The following is a 17,496-nucleotide window of genomic DNA, read 5'->3' on the forward strand; positions in this document are numbered from 1 at the left end:
GTTTTTCCTGATCTTTTAAGCCTGCGGCTGATAGTCTCAGACAGGTGTTTTGTGTTTTCTTTGAGCCTTTGCCTCACTGGTGATGTTACTCACGACTACCATTCTTTACTTTGTGAGGTAGCATGCAAAGGACCGGCTACTCTTTGAACCTTCCCATGAGGTAGCAGAAGCCCCTTGTGGGATGTTCTGCAGAGATCGTCCTTCTTCTACATGTCAGTTCCATTGAAACCCACAGACAGTTTCCCCTGTGTCTGGTTTTCTTTGAGTCCTGAGAGACCTTATCTTTAGCTTTCTTTTACTGCAAAGTTTCTATAAAACTGGTATTTCCTCAGTCTACACCAATGGGGGGAGGGGGGGAAACACTGGTTAGACAATTCCATAAGCTAACTGCTTCAAATTGATCAGCAGTTTTTGTTTGAATACTTTTCTTTCTTAGAATGCTAGATGTTTTGAACTGTGCTAGCATGTCCTTTGACACCTATAGGAGCTTTATTAAATCAAATTTTCAGCTCTTCAGACTGGACCTGGAAAACTAAATGTTAATGCCTAGGCTGCACCTGGTTTTTTTTTTTTTTTATCTTCAAGGCAGTGGCAGGGATAGGCCCAAATAATTTCTATATGTAGTCAAGTTCGAGATTGCTAATAGGATAGATATTTTTTACTATGTAGATTTAAACCTTATAATTACTTTTAAAATATTATTTAGTTCTTTTTAGTAGACAGCAATGAAGAATTAATTCCGGGCCCCCCTCAGTCACAGGAGCCCTCAAGGAGCTATGTAATGTGAGGGTAATATGAAGGGCGCTTTAAAACTCAACACCTTTCACTGCATCTCACACCCTGTCACTTTGGAGACAGTTCTGTGTTCTGCTGCCTTAAAAACATAGGCATGTGGTCCGTGGGGCTTGCTTCTGTCACTGGCTTTTCTGATTCAGTTCCCAGGAAGGAGAGAACTGCACTGCATCCTTGTACACATTGCAGGGTTAAGTCCTTACAACCATCCAAGGGTACACAAAGTGTCTGCAGAACTACAGAAATCCAACCCCACGACTGTGTCTTACCAAGGCCCATAGTGACCAAGCAACACAGATGGAGCTGGGATCAGATTTCTTCTCATTCTTAGCCATCAGATCACACTGCCTACCCCATCAGTTCCAGGAGAAGTGTTCTATTTAGGTTCTGGAAGGCAAATATTTAAATAGGAGCATGCCAGTGCCACACACTAGTGATAACTGAGCAGGCTGTGAGCCCTGGGGGATGAGATTGCTCTCAGCTCTGCTCCTTCCCCTGAATTCCAACAGCCAAGTTGGGATGCAAATTTAGAAGGTGCCCTCTCCAGTATGTCTCATCTTTTGTTTTGGAGTGAAGCCTCAGCTGGTTCTAGATAGGGATAGTCAGGGAAAGCCTTAGGGTATTTATCCTGGTAACTCAGAAGGACTGGCATCTGCCATTGATCACACTGGCATTCTGCATAATGACAAACATGTGAGCTGTTTCCTCCTGAAATGGATTTCAGGGCATTCTTGGTTGTCTGCTCCTTCACTGTAGACTCTGCATATTGCTCAAGGATGGTGGGCGTGATGGAAGTCGAGATTTCATTTTAAATTCTGTTGTTTAAGTTGTCAAATATAGATTGTTGTGGCAAGCCATATGACAGTCGGAGGTGTAAACATGGGGAAAGATTGAAGACACTTTGTTGGAAGTGCTCTTTGGGGAATAGACTATTAAGCATCTGTCATTATGAACAATGCTGAGACACAGCAACTGGGAAGGCCATGCTACCAAGATTTTCAACATCGTCTGAACAGCACGGAGACAGCTGATTGCTAGCTATGGCCATAGCTATAAAAAGTTTTTGTGCCTGGGTCATCATTTGAATTTCTTTACTTGGCTATCATATTTTGGATTCAGGGCTTATCATCATGTATTTCTGTTAAGCAAAGAGTCACAGTTCCCTGAAGATTTATAGGACCAGGAACATTCTTCTTCCTTAGGAACTGGTTGCTTTAAGCATCTGGTGGTTTCTTCTGGCATTGTCTTGAACTCCTCTGTCCTTCACACAAGTCTACCCACATTTCTAATGTTGTCTACTATGTAGGGTATGACCTCAGGATCCTGGCTTTCTGAGGACAGTCTTGAGGGAAGTGGTTTTGCCATTCACTGACACAGTTGCATGCCAGCCTGTGTCTCAGGTCATTTAGAGTGTTTCCCTGAGTACTTTTTGAATAGGAAACACTTCCTGGAAGTGAGAGCTTTTATGAGATAAACTTGTCAGGCACTAGAGCCCATCACAAACACACACACACACACACACACACACACACACACACACACACACAGACAGACACACACAGAGTGGAACAGAAAGCCGTAGGGCACATCCTGTCTTATCGCTGACCATTTTTGCCTTTGAACATGACACTATATATAGGCATCAGGTGTGTCAGAATCGAATTCATGTTCCAATTCAGAGGCACCTGCTATGATTTTAATTATCTATGGGACAAGGGATGGAGCTTCTTTTCTGCAGTATTGGAAGGTGATGTGGGAACCGAGGGCATGCTGGGCCAGGAACAGGCTGTGTTATTCCTGGTACTCAAGTGGCCGCCCACAGAGGCATCTGCTCTTTCTCATCTCAACCTTCTCTCCCTTGGCCTTGCTATGGTCTCTTTTGACCTCTTCTGACCTCTCTGGAGTTGGTCCCCCTGGCTGTGGTCAGCGCCATCCCGCTGCGGCTCCAAATCTCGCTGCGTGATTCACCATCGCACATCTGTGGTCCATGGGCTGACTCAAGTTCCACAGTCATTTGTTTTCTATCATCTTCAGGGTTTCTGGACCTGTGCCAACATGCCAATCATCTGGACTGTATCATTTTCCCTATTTAATTCTGCCTGATATTGTAATCAAAGAGGATTTATACTGGGGAGAGGTAGAGAGTACAGGTAGAAGATGGTAATCAGAGGGTAGAACGACCTTGCCAAACTGAACGAATTCTGTTGTTCTAATTCCAAACTCTGTTTTCCAGGCTGTGTGTTTGAAGGTGTGCAATACCGGGAAGGAGAAGAATTTCAGCCAGAAGGAAACAAGTGTATCACATGCTCCTGCCTTGTAAGTACTGCTAGGGCATTGCTAGGGGGTCCTTAGGCTTAGCTGCTTCTAGCATTCACTGAGAGGAACCTCATCTTTTCACTCTCTCCTCATTAGGCTCTTAAGATGCAGAGCCAAAGGAAAACCCACTCTATGTAAGGCAAGCTTCGCTGCTTTTTTGATGTTGACTCCTGGGCTGGGGTCCTGTGCTATGTAATGTATTGGTTTGCAGGCATTCCTTCCAGTGTTCGGTAGCATCCTGGTCGTGACTTATAGGTTTCCAACTGTATAACTCTCATTGTCTGCAGAACTTCCCCCGTGTCCTCTGGAGAAAAACTGGCTTTTCATTAAGACCCACTGTCCCCTCAAGTGGAGGAGCTGATCTTCCACCCCCATTTGGGGGAAGACTCTTGGTCCTCTGTTTCATGGAGCAGAGGTGCTTCGTGTTGGGATAGCTTTCAATTCTGTGCAGCCCAGGGAGATCGGAAGATGCAAACAATTAGTCTCAATGTGCCCTGTGGGATGGGGTGAGGTCTGGACACCTATGATTGTATGGCCTTGGCAGGTGGAAATTGCCTATAAATACCAGATTCAGGCAGAGTAGAGTAATGAGACTCTCAGAGACTCATCTTTCCATCATGCATAGAGGTGAGAAAAGTGTTAGACCTTCTCTATGATTTTACAGGGACTTTTAAAATGAATATATTTTAAATCCGAAGTAAAACCAGTGGTGATTGAGGTGATGGGGAGATAGGGGTTCAGCAGTTAGTCAAACTGTTCTCTACAGTAGGAGTTGGTATAGTACACACTAAGAAATAAAGAACACACACTTCCCAGGTCACTTGTGATGATGCAGATACATCTTAGGATATTAAGGAGAAGTTCACGAGGAACTCTAGCATCCTATGCTTTCCAAGCAGGGGCACGTGAAGCTCTGGGACTCACGGCTTTTCCTGAGTCTTTTTTCTACTAGGTTCCTTCCTGCGGAAAACACTCACTCAGCTTCAGGTCCAGATGACAGTAAACATGACCAGGGTCTGTCACGTGATGGTACTTGTATGAAGGGGGAAGGAAGGAAGAGAAGGAGGAGCCGGAGAAGAAGAGGGATACATATGCACATATCCAGATATAAAAAACAACACAGGATATATACAGTATACTGCAGACACACTTCCTAATCAAAACAAACATAAGCATCTATATTTCCACAAAGCTTCTGCTTCCATCTCACTATTAGTAGTTAGCTTTGTCTTACATTTTTATGTGAGTGATTTCTACTTCTTGTTTAAAGTTAGCCATTTATAGTTTCCTTTCTTCCATGTTAGAATATGTAGTATTTTTTTTTCAATGACAATCTTATGGAAGTAGTTTGAGAAAAAAAAAGGCAGATTTCAATAGGAAATTGTAAATGTGTGCACAACAAATTGTCTGCTAAAGGTGTGCCAAAGCCAGCCAGCCAGCCCTCTGTGGAGAAGAAACTTGGCAGGTGCTAAGAAGGAGGACAGATCCCTGTCATTTCACCAGTGATGTCAGAAGTTTCCAGAACTGGGGCTGGAAATGAAGTTATGTGTGTAGGGGTTCCAGACTGAGACATGTGGATTTTTGTGTGCTTTTAAATTCAGTATGTGCGGAGTGAAGCACACTTGAGGCCAAGTTCAGGCCCCTGGAAGTCCTGCTTTCATTTCCAGTGGAGAAGAGTAAAAATCTAAAGATGTTTGTCTAAGCTTTCTTGCTTAGATGCTTTTTCCCAGACCTGTCGTCTGTATCCCTTCTTGATGTTAGTCTAGTCTCCTGTGCACCCACAGTCCTAGGTAACTACTGGCTTTGGTTATGTTCCTCATTGCCGGTCTTTAGACCATTAGAATAAATGGGAAAGAGGATGGACTCACCCTTGAGGACAGCGTGTGTGGTGGACTACGATATGGGATATGCTCATGGCAAATGTTCTTTCTCATGAATACAAAAGTTTAAGGTATAAACTTTAGTTCTGGTAGTTCATTATTAAAATGGCTTGGCTTTAAAATACTCCCCCCCTTTGCTATCTTTTGATGTAGTTTACTTAAAAAAAAAAAAAAAAAAGACGAAGTGATACCTGGGCAGCTAATGGCCCTGTCTTGAGTGTGGAGGCCATGGGGATGTTTGCTGGTAGTGTAATGTTTCAAACTTGTGACCTGACTCTGTGGCTACCAAGCTTATCTGGCGGCTGGTTTGGGGGTTTTGATGTGTCAGACATACAAAGGTGCGAGGGGACGTCTTCCTGAGTGAGAGTGTGGAGATGAAAGGTTTTAACCAGCACCAGTGAGAGACTGAGCACTTGACTGAAGAGGTTCTAGGGGAAAGGTGCATGAGATAGGAGGTGGAAGTTGGGGATGGTGAGGCTTCATGGAGGGGCATTCAAAGTCTTAGTCTGTGGGCTTCCCCTACAGAGAAGGAGCGTACATTTTAACAAAAAGTGCTAGTGCTGCATAAAGAGCCATGCAAGCACACACATAGTGTCATCTTTCTCTTGGGATCTCCTAGAGATTTGTTCAGATTTCCTATAAATGCGCAAATCAGATGTTTAAGTTCTTTATCTAAATTTGTGAAAGTGCATAGCAATCACATATAACACGCATATCCTTGAGATAATCATTAGATTACTTAGAAGAAAAAACAATATAAATGATATGTAAATTTTATTATACAATAGTCTAATAATTTAAGTATTAAATTCTTTTATTTGGGGACTTATGACAAAACCATCTGATATGGTCAGTATAGACAGTTTCCCAAACATCCTTGGATCTGCGGGTGGCTGGGTCCACAGTTGTGTCTTCCATGGATGTGGAGGGACAACTGTATTTATGTAAATACATATTTGTGTGCATATAGTCTATATTTATCAGTCTACTTGTTTATATAGAGATACAAACATGCACATCCATATATATGCAAATGTATACAAGTATGACTATAAACACTAATATGCAAATACATTTAATATCTATGTTTGGATTTCCCTAGAAACAGATCCTGAATCAAACAACTTAATGCAGGTAGTTTATGAGTTTATGTGGGAGATGGGGTAAGGAAGGATGATAAAAGTCCAGGTGAGGGTACACTGTCAAGTTCTAGGACCTGGAGAGTGCCACACCCCCTGAATATGTGCTTAGCATTAGTCTTCACTGTGGTAGTGTTAGGAAGTGGGTACTCAAGGAATCTGTTAGATGATGAGGGGTCTGCTCTTATGGGTGGATTTGTAAGTGGTCAGGAGGGAGAAGTCTGATCTCGATTTCTCTCTCTCTCTCTTGAGACAGGGTTTCTCTGTGTATGTAGCCTTGGCTGTTCTGGAACTTACTCTGTAGACCAGGCTGGCCTCAAACTCAGAAATCCACCTGCCTCTGCCTCCCAAGTGCCAGGATTAAAGACGTGCACTGGGGGAATACATTCATAGGCACGATCTTGGGAGCAGAAGGCATCTCTCATCAGGCAAATTGGGTGCTTTATTCTGAAAGTTGCAGACTCTCTGTTCAACAGAACTAAGTTTCTATTCTTAATACATTACCCAACCTGTGCAATTTTGTTACAGGAACACAAATGAACCAGGACCTCAGTGAACTGCCACTGCAGGTCAATCTTAGTCTTGCCTAGGAACCTCTTGAAGCCTGTATACATTTCATGCCTCAGAATGTTCCTCCTTGAGGGCTGGGGGCTGCGATGTGCTTATGTGATCTCCCATCAGTCTTGACTGAGAACTCTCTCTGGGAGGGTATCCATTGGCAGGCATTTCCAGCTGCCACTCAGATGGTCAAGTGCCCTTTAGCAGAAGAGGAAGAAACACAGATGCTGATGGTAGATGACTGATGGTGAACTCAGGTGACAAGTTTGAGAAGATAAGGATAGCAAGGTGTCCAGAGTTATCAACAACAGATATGTATGCTTATGTGTAGTCCTTATGCTCATCAGAGTGCATGAGAAACATGCTATGTCTCTGCATATGTCTGTACATATAGGTCTACACATCCCTATACATACACACATTTACAACACTCATCGCCCCGCCTTCATTCTCTTTCATGTCTCTAGTTCCTCGCCCATGCTTTTCCTTGTTCCTCTGGAGAATGTTAGAGATTTCCAAGTTTGTCATAACTACATTAGTCTAGTTTTCTGTGTACCCAGTGTTCCCTCAAAAAGTGACAGCATTTCCCTATTTATATTTCTGAGATGCTATGGCTCTAACTTGTTACCGTATCTGTATTCTTTCCATCTCTTTACCACACTCTCTTTTTTGCTTCTGTCCTCTCCCTGTCTCTGTGTCTCTGTCTCTCTCCCTCTCCTACACACACACACACACACACACACACACACACACAGAGAGAGAGAGAGAGAGAGAGAGAGAGAGTCCAGTGATCTTGCTTTCTGTGTTACTGTGGCAGAGGGCATGTCATCCTGTGTATGTTCATCTTCCTGTCTTCAGTGTTTATCATCACGTGCTCTGTAGTGTGTGTCTTCTTCTCTCCACTTTCTGGTCTGTTTCAGGTAGTATATGAAAGTAATAATGTTTTCTTCTTCCATCCTGTGACAAGCCAGTTCTCTCTGACTAGGCAATCCACCCTTGCCTGAGATACTCACTACAGTTCACTGTGCCATTGCCCTTTGCTTACTGTTTGCTCTGGAACTGGGTGAGTGGGTGTTTTCCTTATCTATGCTCTGACTGATGGCTGCTTGCAGTGCTCCTTCTCTCCAGTAAAACATTGTCATTGCTGTGTGGCTTGCATGTGAAGTTCGGTCCCTCTCTTTACACTCTCCAATTTTATTTTTCTCCAAATCTGTGTAGCTGTGTTTTTGTGATGTGGTGACAGAGGCAGACCACCAGAAAGGCGCTTCATCTGACTGAGATGGATGCCTTAGCTAATGAAACAAATGCTTTGCATATGACTTTATATCCTGGTTCAGTCAGGACAGTATGCATGGCATTCCAGACAGCTGAGAACATGCTAGCCTTTGATGGTATCTGGAGAGGACTCCACAACCCTTTACTCCTACCCATTCCAGAAGCCAAGAGTCTAACATTTTTAGGTGTGAATATCATCATGACTCACTTAGGAAATTCAGGGCTTTATCATCACCCATTAAACAATATCAGCCCCATTTACACTCTATAAATAAGAGCCAAAAGGATTGCAACCAGAGTCCCAATACCGATCAGGGGAGTGATGATTTGCATTCCCTTAGCTGTACCATACATTGGTCTGGGTCATATTAGGGCATGTTTCTTATAAGATGTGTTTGATATAAGAACTGTGGTAGTTTTAAAACACAGCAATGATTATTTCCTGAGTTGCAGGAAGCACGTTGAACATTTGTTAAAGCATAAACTTCCTTTGGTTTGAACTTGAGATTCTATTCGTGTCTGTCTGTCTATCTATCTATCTATCTATCTATCTATCTATCTATCTATCTATCATTCACTTATCATCCTTATCTATCATCTATTTATCAATCAGCAGTCATCCTATGTATCTATGTATCTACCTATCAGTTGTATATTTATATGCCTATCCATGCATCTCTGTGTCTGTCTGTTTATCCTGCCTATCTAACACACAGTTGCTTAGTCAAATGTACAGGAAATGGGGCAGCTGTCACAGGCATTTCTCTAAAACCTATCTTCAAGAAAATTGTATGACTGAAAGTGAAGGTGCCAATGGGATATGTTTATGTTCTCTCTCTCTCTCTCTCTCATTTTTATTTTTTTTAAAAAACAATCTGTTTTAGAAACTCTATAGGTTCAGGGTTCTTGGAAATTACTGATAAGAGGAGGTAGGCCCACAGTGTTGTAGGACACTCTTAGAAAAGTGGTGAAGGCCTCAGTCTGTAAAACCGCCCAAATTAACTGGCCAAGATCAATTGCTTTTGCTGACAAAGGAGTGCTAAATTCAGAACATTTTTACCAATAAACATGGGTTGTTAATGGGCTGTCTGTGATGGAGGAGCTCCGCTTTATTGGCTCTAGCAGCCCTGAAGTCCATAAACACCTTTGCTCTCACTTACCCTTGACATATTGCAAAGCGTGTCTCCCAGGGAGAGTGAGATTCTGAGAATGAAGAAGATGGAGGTCCTGTGGCTTCCCTCCCCTAGCCTGCATTTTTTAAGGATATCCTGTCCTGTGCCCTTGGCCTTTTCCCAATTCTCTCTTTGCTGGACGTTCTGACCTCTGGCCGGGTTACCTCGACACTGCTGCTTCTGCATGTTTGTCAGAAGTGTAGCCTCTTAGTCTTCTTAGGGGCCCATGGAAGCTAAAGCCACAGTCTGAAGGATCAGCAGAGGAGCTACTAGACCACTGAAGTTTGAGAAACACCAGTCTCCCTTTCCACTGGCTTTCCCTTTGTCCTTTTCTTTTTCACACCATCACCCCCATCTTCAGTGGGCTCCCACTTATTTTGTGTTAGAAACTTGAACAATTTATCTTGATGGAAGCTTGTTTTGATTCCTTATAAAAACCCAATGCTTCATTCCCCAAACATCAAAATGCTTAGTTATTAGGTCACTTTGGTGATGTTTAAAATACATTGTCTTCTTTCTAATTGATAATAATGACTACATTCAAGTGCAAATGATGCAGATCTTGCTTCCCATTTTGTCTGCATTGCCCTCCCCCCCGCTGCCCTCTGTCTTCTCCTTTGGGTCAGCAGGGAAGAGTGAGGGATGTGGGCTGCTGTGGAGGAGGGCGGGAAAGAAGGCAGATTGTGTCAGCTGCAGCAACACTTAATAAAATATCTTTGTCTGGCAAGGACATGACTTCCCAGGGGCTGTCATACTTGAGAAGTGCCCTGTAAGCCACCCCTCCAAATGTCTGCGACTGACCCCTGGCAGCAGAGGTTGTGACAGGAAGTAGCCACCAGTGATAGGACTGGTGACAGATCTTTTAAAAGGAACTCAAAAGCTGCACCCTCAGATTTGACCCTGGAGTGACATTGTTGCTGCTGGGATTGTACAACCACGCCATAGGAAGCAGAGGAAGACATGATAATGTCTGTGGTCACATGATGTCACAGGAGACACAGGTATACCCTTTCAACCATGCTCTTTTTGGGAGTTGAGACCTCCCAGGCCTGGACCCTCTCTATGTCCTTTGTCTTACTTGTGGTAATGAGTACCGTTTGGCACATTGTAGTCACAGGCTCTCATTATATCTTCCCTGTCCACAGGGAGAAATTTGGCTACATTTGAGCAATAAATTGGAGAATTGAGCAATTATTGAGAGAATTAGATCAATGTGGGCAGTTCATCTGACTTATGTAGGCCAAAAAGCTCGCAGCAGTTTTAAAAACTAGTCTAAAACATTGGTGCAATATGCTACAGTGTTTCAATTTCTTCCCATGTCCACCATCACTCTGAGGATGAGAGTGATCTTGGCTTTGAATGGTTAACTAATCAATAACAAGACAAATTCTTTTTCTTACACAGTTGGCAAACATCTAGCCTCCAGGAGGGGCCTCCAACGTGCTTAGAAAATGACTGGTATTGTGTTTGTGTTAGGCTGGTCTATGAAACTGAATGTGGATGACCTATGTTACATTGAATGTAAGCAGGTAGGGTGGCACCTGTTTGATAAAGACTGTTTTAAGAGTTTATCAGAATTCTTAGTTTCAAGCCACGGGCATATAATTCTTGTATAGTTGACGTTGGAAAATCTCCAAAATGCAGTGTTTTGAGGTAACACTGGCTTAGCTGTCTACCATGATTATTGATACTTGACCTTAATAAAGACTTAATTATATCTCAGAAGGGAGAAGACAAAGGTGGGGTCTGCCCTAAGGTGGATCTTTCAGTGTGAGGACTTGGTTTTGACTGGGTAAATTTTATGGTTATATTAAGTTACATCTGGCAGAAAGCAGCTCAAGGGACGGCTTTCCCTCCATGCATTTAAGAGTTCATCAGCTTAGTTGAGCTATTATTAGATGATACTTTCACTATGTTTTTAAAGACAGTGGAGACTTAGGCTTTTATCTTTTCAGTGTGAAAAGCTTGAGGATATCTGTCCTATAGTTCAAATCTCATGATTTTTCAAGAGGTATTTTCATAGGTGTCTTATTTTTTTTTATAGCTTATAACATTCCTTATGATTGGTGCCTTATATAATTTACAGCACCCTGTGAAGTGATTTTTCTATATAGGGAGTTACCATGCCAACAATAATCTGAACATCTAAAACAAAAATTTTCTTGCACAACATTTGAAAATGTGTAGAAAAACATAGTTTGAAAGGAAATCAGCACGTGATTTCTTTGCATAAGAATTGTTGACCCTGATAGTGTCTATTGCTACACATGTACTGTGTTCAAGGACCACACGGCACTTGCATGTTTACTTTCACAGTTATCCTACAACCTAAGAGATAGTAGCTCCTCTTTTGATGAAGAAACTGAACTTCTATGAAACTCTGTAGCTTGTCTGAAGTCATCGAGGTCAGAAAATAGAAAAACAGCACTGCCTGGCTTTAAAGCCACCTGCCTTTGCAAGCAGCCAGTGTAGTTTGCAGGCATTATCTATAGCCACTCCTAGACATTTAAAATGCCATTTGAGACTATGGAGTGAGCAACAACTAGCAATGTAAAGGGAGAAATGATAGCACTGCAAGCATCCACCAAAGAACCGCAAATCTGATGCAAGAGATATCAACACAATAAAAGTAAATGACACTTCCTCCCTCTAAGTTCACACGACTAAGCAAGTTTAAACTCATACCAGATTTTATCCACAGGCATTCAGCCTGAGCATATGTCACAATGGAGCTGGAGAGGATGAAGAACACATATCTATTAGCCTTGCATCAGCTGGGGAGTGAGGCACTTTGATCTACAATGTTTCTCCTGCCAAATTGCAATGAGTATGCAGGGAAATGTGGTGGTTTCAGGGATGGAGTTACCCTCACTTTCTCTGCTTTCAGAGAGGAATAGAAGCAAACGAGTATCTGGTGGGGTGCATCAATGCCTTGTGGGGATCTGGGGAGCCCAGGCATCTGAGAAGCTCAGCGACCTTCTTAGACAGGGATGAGATGATGTGGCTTCAAAGTTCATCACAAGATGGGCCTCTTTTGTCTCCTGAAGATTCCAGGAAAGAAGAATTTTATTAAACAGTTGAACTGTTCAACTAGCCATCCCTTCTTATTTCTGTCTTTTCATTTATCTCTGCATCCAGCCAGTCATATATTAGTTTAACAAGGATTGAGCACCTGATAATGTTAGGTACAGTGTTAGACTCTGAGAACCATCGTCAAGGGGACTTGATTCTCTTCAGGCAGTTACAATATATTGATTTGGATGCACAATTTGTTTTAAGTTGTACAATTATTTCTATTCTCCAATACATTTGAGTCTTTCCTGATCATCTTAAACTGCATGTGGAACAAAATATGTTGCAAATGTATTGGAGAATAGAAATAATTGTACAACTTAAAACACATAGTGTAATAATATTTAATGTGTTTCTTTCCAATCTTTCCCCCGACTTACTGCAGTTACATAATTGTAGGACAGTGTATTTATATGTAGGTAACCATTCTTTATTTAACATTGAAATTTACTAATCTAAACATCTGAGATTAAAAATGCAAATGCACCAATATACAAAGTTTTAATTTAGTCAAAGGTTTCAAAATTTAAAATACTTCACATTCTAAGGGGTTTGGACTGGGAATAGCCAACCATTGAAGTGGATGCAATGTGTGTGTGCGTGCATGTGTGCGTGCGTGCGAGCACTAAAGATTGAACTTATGGTCTTTGGCTTGATAGGCAAGAATTTTAAAGTTCAATGAACTTTAGGACCACCTAAATGAAAATATTTTAAAATAAAAAAAACAAACAAAATATATACACTTTTGTTTCTAAGCATTTTAGATGTGTATCCAACCAGTATAGTGAATGTATTTAAACTTCACTAAAAGATTGTTGAACATAATTTTCTTAGTTGCATAGTGTTCTCTAAGCACACTATGACTTGGCCATTTTTCTGGTATTTAAATTTTATATATTTAATTTCTACTATTATGAATAATGTATCAGGCATCTTTGAAATTTTTTCTTTATCTAATTATTTAATCTTGAATTATTTATTCAAGGTGAATTCATAGGAATATAGCAAGAACATAAGCACTTTAAGGTATATTTGGTGTGTACTTCTGAGTTACTTCAAATATGTGGTTTCTGAATTTCCACTCCAGTCAGAAGCATACTTAAATGGAGCCTGACTTCTTGTGCCGAAGTGTTTTCGATCCTGGAACCAGTGTTCATTCGTAATCAGCTTTTCCACTTGTTGTTTTATATATGCTGTTTGTGGTTTAATTTTTTACCTTTATTGGTCATCAATGTTTCTTTTGTAAATTGTGTATCTTTATGTCTACGTTTTTACTGGGCACTTACAATTGTATTGTGAGCTGGGGATGTGGCTCAATGGTAGATCAGTGGTAGAGTACTTGCTAGTGTGTACAAAGCCCTAAGTTCAATGCTTATTAGAAAGAATGAAAGACAGAGAGGGAGGAGAGACAGGTGGGGAGACAGAATAGGAGAGGAAAGAAGGAAGAAGTGAAGGAAGGACAGGAAGAATGAGAGAGAGTTATGAAGATGTGTGAATGAAGCCCTCACACCACTGCCTTATGCTACTGTCCCTGTCATGCCAACTGTAAAGTGGATAAATATTGCCTCAGCTTGTGGGCCCTTCTCTATTCTTTTCCTTTCATCCTGGTCTATTTCCACTCCATGTTTTCCATCCTTGATCCTGTCACTGTGAGCACTGTGAGGCAGTGGCCATCTGCACCCGAGGTAAAGCTGTTCTCTGTGTCCTACCCTGGGGACAGCAGGGACAGGAAAGAGTGTTGCATTCTGGAATACTGGGAGAAAGGGGAGCTAAACTTCCCACAAAGAAAGTTAAAGATTTTCATGCAGATTAGCATTAAATATTAGTGCTCTGGTCCCAGTTCAGGATGTTTCCAGGTCTGTTTCTCTTGAGAGTTTGATACTTTTCCATTTTATGTTGCTCTCTCACATTTCCTGTCCCTCACCTTTGTTCCAGTGTGCCCCTTTTCCCAGCCCCTCAATCTTTTCAGTGATTTCCAGTGACCCCGCCAAGCTGTCCCTTGGCAAAAGAGCCCCATGTTCCTAAAGCCCCTCCAGTCGCTCTCACTGTAGGCTTGGTCTCGCCTTGACTAAGCATCATAGAGTTATGTGCACACTAGATATTCAGAAAATATCTTTTGAATGAATTGATTACACATTTTGGCACCTTTTAAATGTCATTCAAATGTTCAATTTGGAGGGTGGCAGTGCTTTTGTGGTCCCATGAATGGCTTCAATTACCACCAGACCCTCTGAGAGGAATTTTAAATGGTACCACTTGCTTGGTGTGGAAGCAGCAATGTGTTTGCATCTCAGGGAGCCACAGTGCTCCCCAGAGACCAGGGAGCACTAAAGCACAAGGGGAGGAGAGTTCCTGGCATATACCTAACATGCTCCTTTGCAACCCAACTTCCCAGTGACACTGAGGTACAAGCCATGACTCGACACCTGTTCTCCTATGTCCTAGAAAATATGGGCTAAAATACCAAGCAAACTGCAAACGAGTCAGGCCTTATGAATGGAAGTGGGAGTGACCTTCTGTGGCCCGAGCACTGTGAAATGAGTCAGGGTGAGGGGCTAGCTCTTGGGTCAGACATTGCTGCCACAGGGTTCTGAGGACCTAGCTTTTGTCCAGTCCTTTTCCCTGTTCTCTGAGATATCCAGAATCAGACAGCAAGACTGGGATCATGACTAATGGTAGTTTGTTCCAGATGGTAAACCATAAAAATTTTAACATCTCTGGGTATTACTGGAATTAAGCAAAAGAAAAGTTGATATCTTCAGGGAGAAAAAAAAAGAAAAAAAAACCCAAAAGAAACAGAAAGGCTGTCGTTTTTCCAGACTGGTCTCCATTGATAGGGTGTGGAAACGGTTGCTTCATCACAGTGACTTAGTACAAATTTGTAATCTAGTCCAATATCAACATATGCTGTGGTCCCTTGGCCATAATTTAAACATTAAAATTCAAAAATAGAAAAATTGCTTTTACATTTCAAAGTGAATATGAAAAATGACTCAAACCACATTATTTATACTGATCTATACCTTATTTTTTTCATAGTTTTATTTGATGGAACAAACTTTTAATATTTTTCCACACACTGCATTATAGGGCTGTGTAGTCTTTAGGGCTCTTTCTGCATCAGTCTGAAGTTTACGAATTTGATGGGCAGATGCCAGGAGTGGCTTTCTCCATGATGCTGGGAAACATAGTTCTTTTCAGCTGAGAGAGAAAGAGAGACAAGGGAAGAGGGCAGGGGGAGGGGAGGGGAAGGGGGGAGGGTGGGGGAGGGAGGGAGTGGAGACCCTTGAGAACTTGGGGGTTCTTATTAGGTTCTCAGCATCCATAATATTCATAAAGAATGAATACAGATATGTTTAATAACTCGTCCCCTAACTGAAAGCACAGAGCCTGTGCCAGCACAGCACCAGGTTCTAAAGGGACTTTGTTTCCCAACACAAGAGTTGTCATAGATTGGAGCAGCATTTCTTTTGTAACCAAAATGGACATGTACCTTAAACTTCTACCATTTGGAGAATTGTTTGGCCAAACACTAGGAAGAGGGCTGGGCTGGGCCCTGTTAGTGCTTGGAAGTGATTGCCTGTGCTTCTGTGTTGCTCTGCCAGCTTTAGGCATGCCATGGGCATCTGTGCCTGTAGTGTAGATTTGTACAGGATGAAAGGCCACATCTTAGAAGCAAAGATGTTTGGGGGTCAGTTCTGCCCTTTGCAACTGGAGAACCCTGAGGCCTGAAATCTCTGCTTCTCTGAGAGTCACCAGCAGAATGAGGCTTTTCTGGGTGCTGGCCGGTTCTTCAGTTCCTAACTGCCCAATCCAGACAAAGCCTGTGTTTTTCTGGAAGCCAGTTATTGGGCAGAGTCCCAAATCCCAGCTAGTGGAAATTATCTTTTGCAAGGACAACAAAAAAAATACATTGCTATATTTTTAAGTTTATTTTAAAATTTTGTTTTAAATTTGATGCCTCGTAACTTTTCCTCTTTAAGGAACATATATGTCTGTGAGTTCTGACAAATGCATGACGTAAAATTATAAACAGCTCATATCACAGACTATATTAAAAGAGGCAAACTATCTTTATGAACCTAGCTCCAATTTATTCTATTATCAAGACAAAGAAAAGGATATCTGCTTGGGTTTTAAAAATTATGATTTTTCTAAATGATCAAGGCCTCTGGGCTTCCTTCAGTGTATGTTGGATGAAGGGGAGAGACTCAGATCATTAGCTCTGAAATTAGTGGGCTCTGTCAGCAGAACAGCAATGCAGGGAGAGGAAGTATCTTTTGTTCCCCAGGGCAGGGTTTAGACCATTCAATATGATGGGTTTGCTGGCAAGGATGAGAACTCCCGGTGCTGGACTGCATCACAGCTGTTGCTGAGTGGGTGAAGCACAGTGGAACTTGAGGCTTCCCTGATGATGGTATTGTGTCCAGAACTCAGAAATGGAAAAGCATTCCAGTAGCTTGTCATGTCTCTGCAGTCATATAAAACCAGGCAGCGTGAGACTGATGGTTTTCTGGAAGAGTTTTGAGGTTCTCTGAGGAGAAGACGTCCCCAGGCCTTTGCAGGAGTCTCAGTTCCATGAAGCCTGTGCAGATGTTAAGGTGTTGCATCTCTAAATCCTCACTGCTTCTCATTCCAGATGTTGTCCAAATGTTAGTACAGAAAGAAACTGAGTTTTCCATGGGTGAGCTATCCATGATTAGAACCTTAACAGATTCAGGTGTTAACTCAAGAGTTATATATTCTCCCTGGGGTCTGAGCCTCTGAGGCCAATGTGCCCTGATGGAGAGACAGGCCTCTAGATTCATATGGGGGTTTAATTCAGCCCTGCAATTCAAGCAAATGATTGTAACTCGGAGTCTCACATTCTGGTTTGTAAGATGGACAGCCACTACCAAGACTCTTAGAGCCATTTTATTCAGAAGAGCAGATACAAAGCAGAAAGATCTGTAGCTTCTCAATGTGGAAGTGAAGGGGACATTGCAGTGAGCCCAACCTTCATTCCCTTATGTTCAACTGGGAAAGTGGGAAAGGTCAAGTGACCAGTATACCAGCACATAGTAGGCCCTTTTATGAAGGACCATCTACTATTTTTAGGGGGGAGGTTGGAGGACAGGCTCTTACTTTATAGCCTAAGTTGGTCTGGCTACTACTAGCCCAGGCTGACCTCAATGTTGCAACAATCCTCCTGCCTCAGCATCATGATTGTAGGTGTGACCCACCACACCTTGTGCCTGTAGTTCGTTTGATAGTTACTTACGCTGTGTACATTTAGAACACTCACTATGAATC

The 17,496-nt window shown here is 42.1% G+C and overlaps 1 protein-coding gene across 2 annotated transcripts in view; it reads left to right on the top strand.

Moving 5' to 3' along the window:
• Bmper (BMP binding endothelial regulator) overlaps positions 1-17,496 on the top strand; it is a 267,045-nt gene that overhangs the window by 61,434 nt on the left and 188,115 nt on the right. For both annotated transcript variants that reach the window (XM_021172558.2, XM_029481077.1), the window contains exon 6: positions 3,026-3,108. In XM_021172558.2, the coding sequence (XP_021028217.1) occupies positions 3,026-3,108 (83 nt within the window). The remainder of the gene's footprint in view (positions 1-3,025; positions 3,109-17,496) is intronic.

Source organism: Mus caroli, unplaced genomic scaffold (genome assembly GCF_978045245.1).
Source record: "Mus caroli unplaced genomic scaffold, Mus_caroli_1 scaffold_11, whole genome shotgun sequence".
In the NCBI taxonomy this organism is placed as follows: Eukaryota; Metazoa; Chordata; class Mammalia; order Rodentia; family Muridae; genus Mus; species Mus caroli.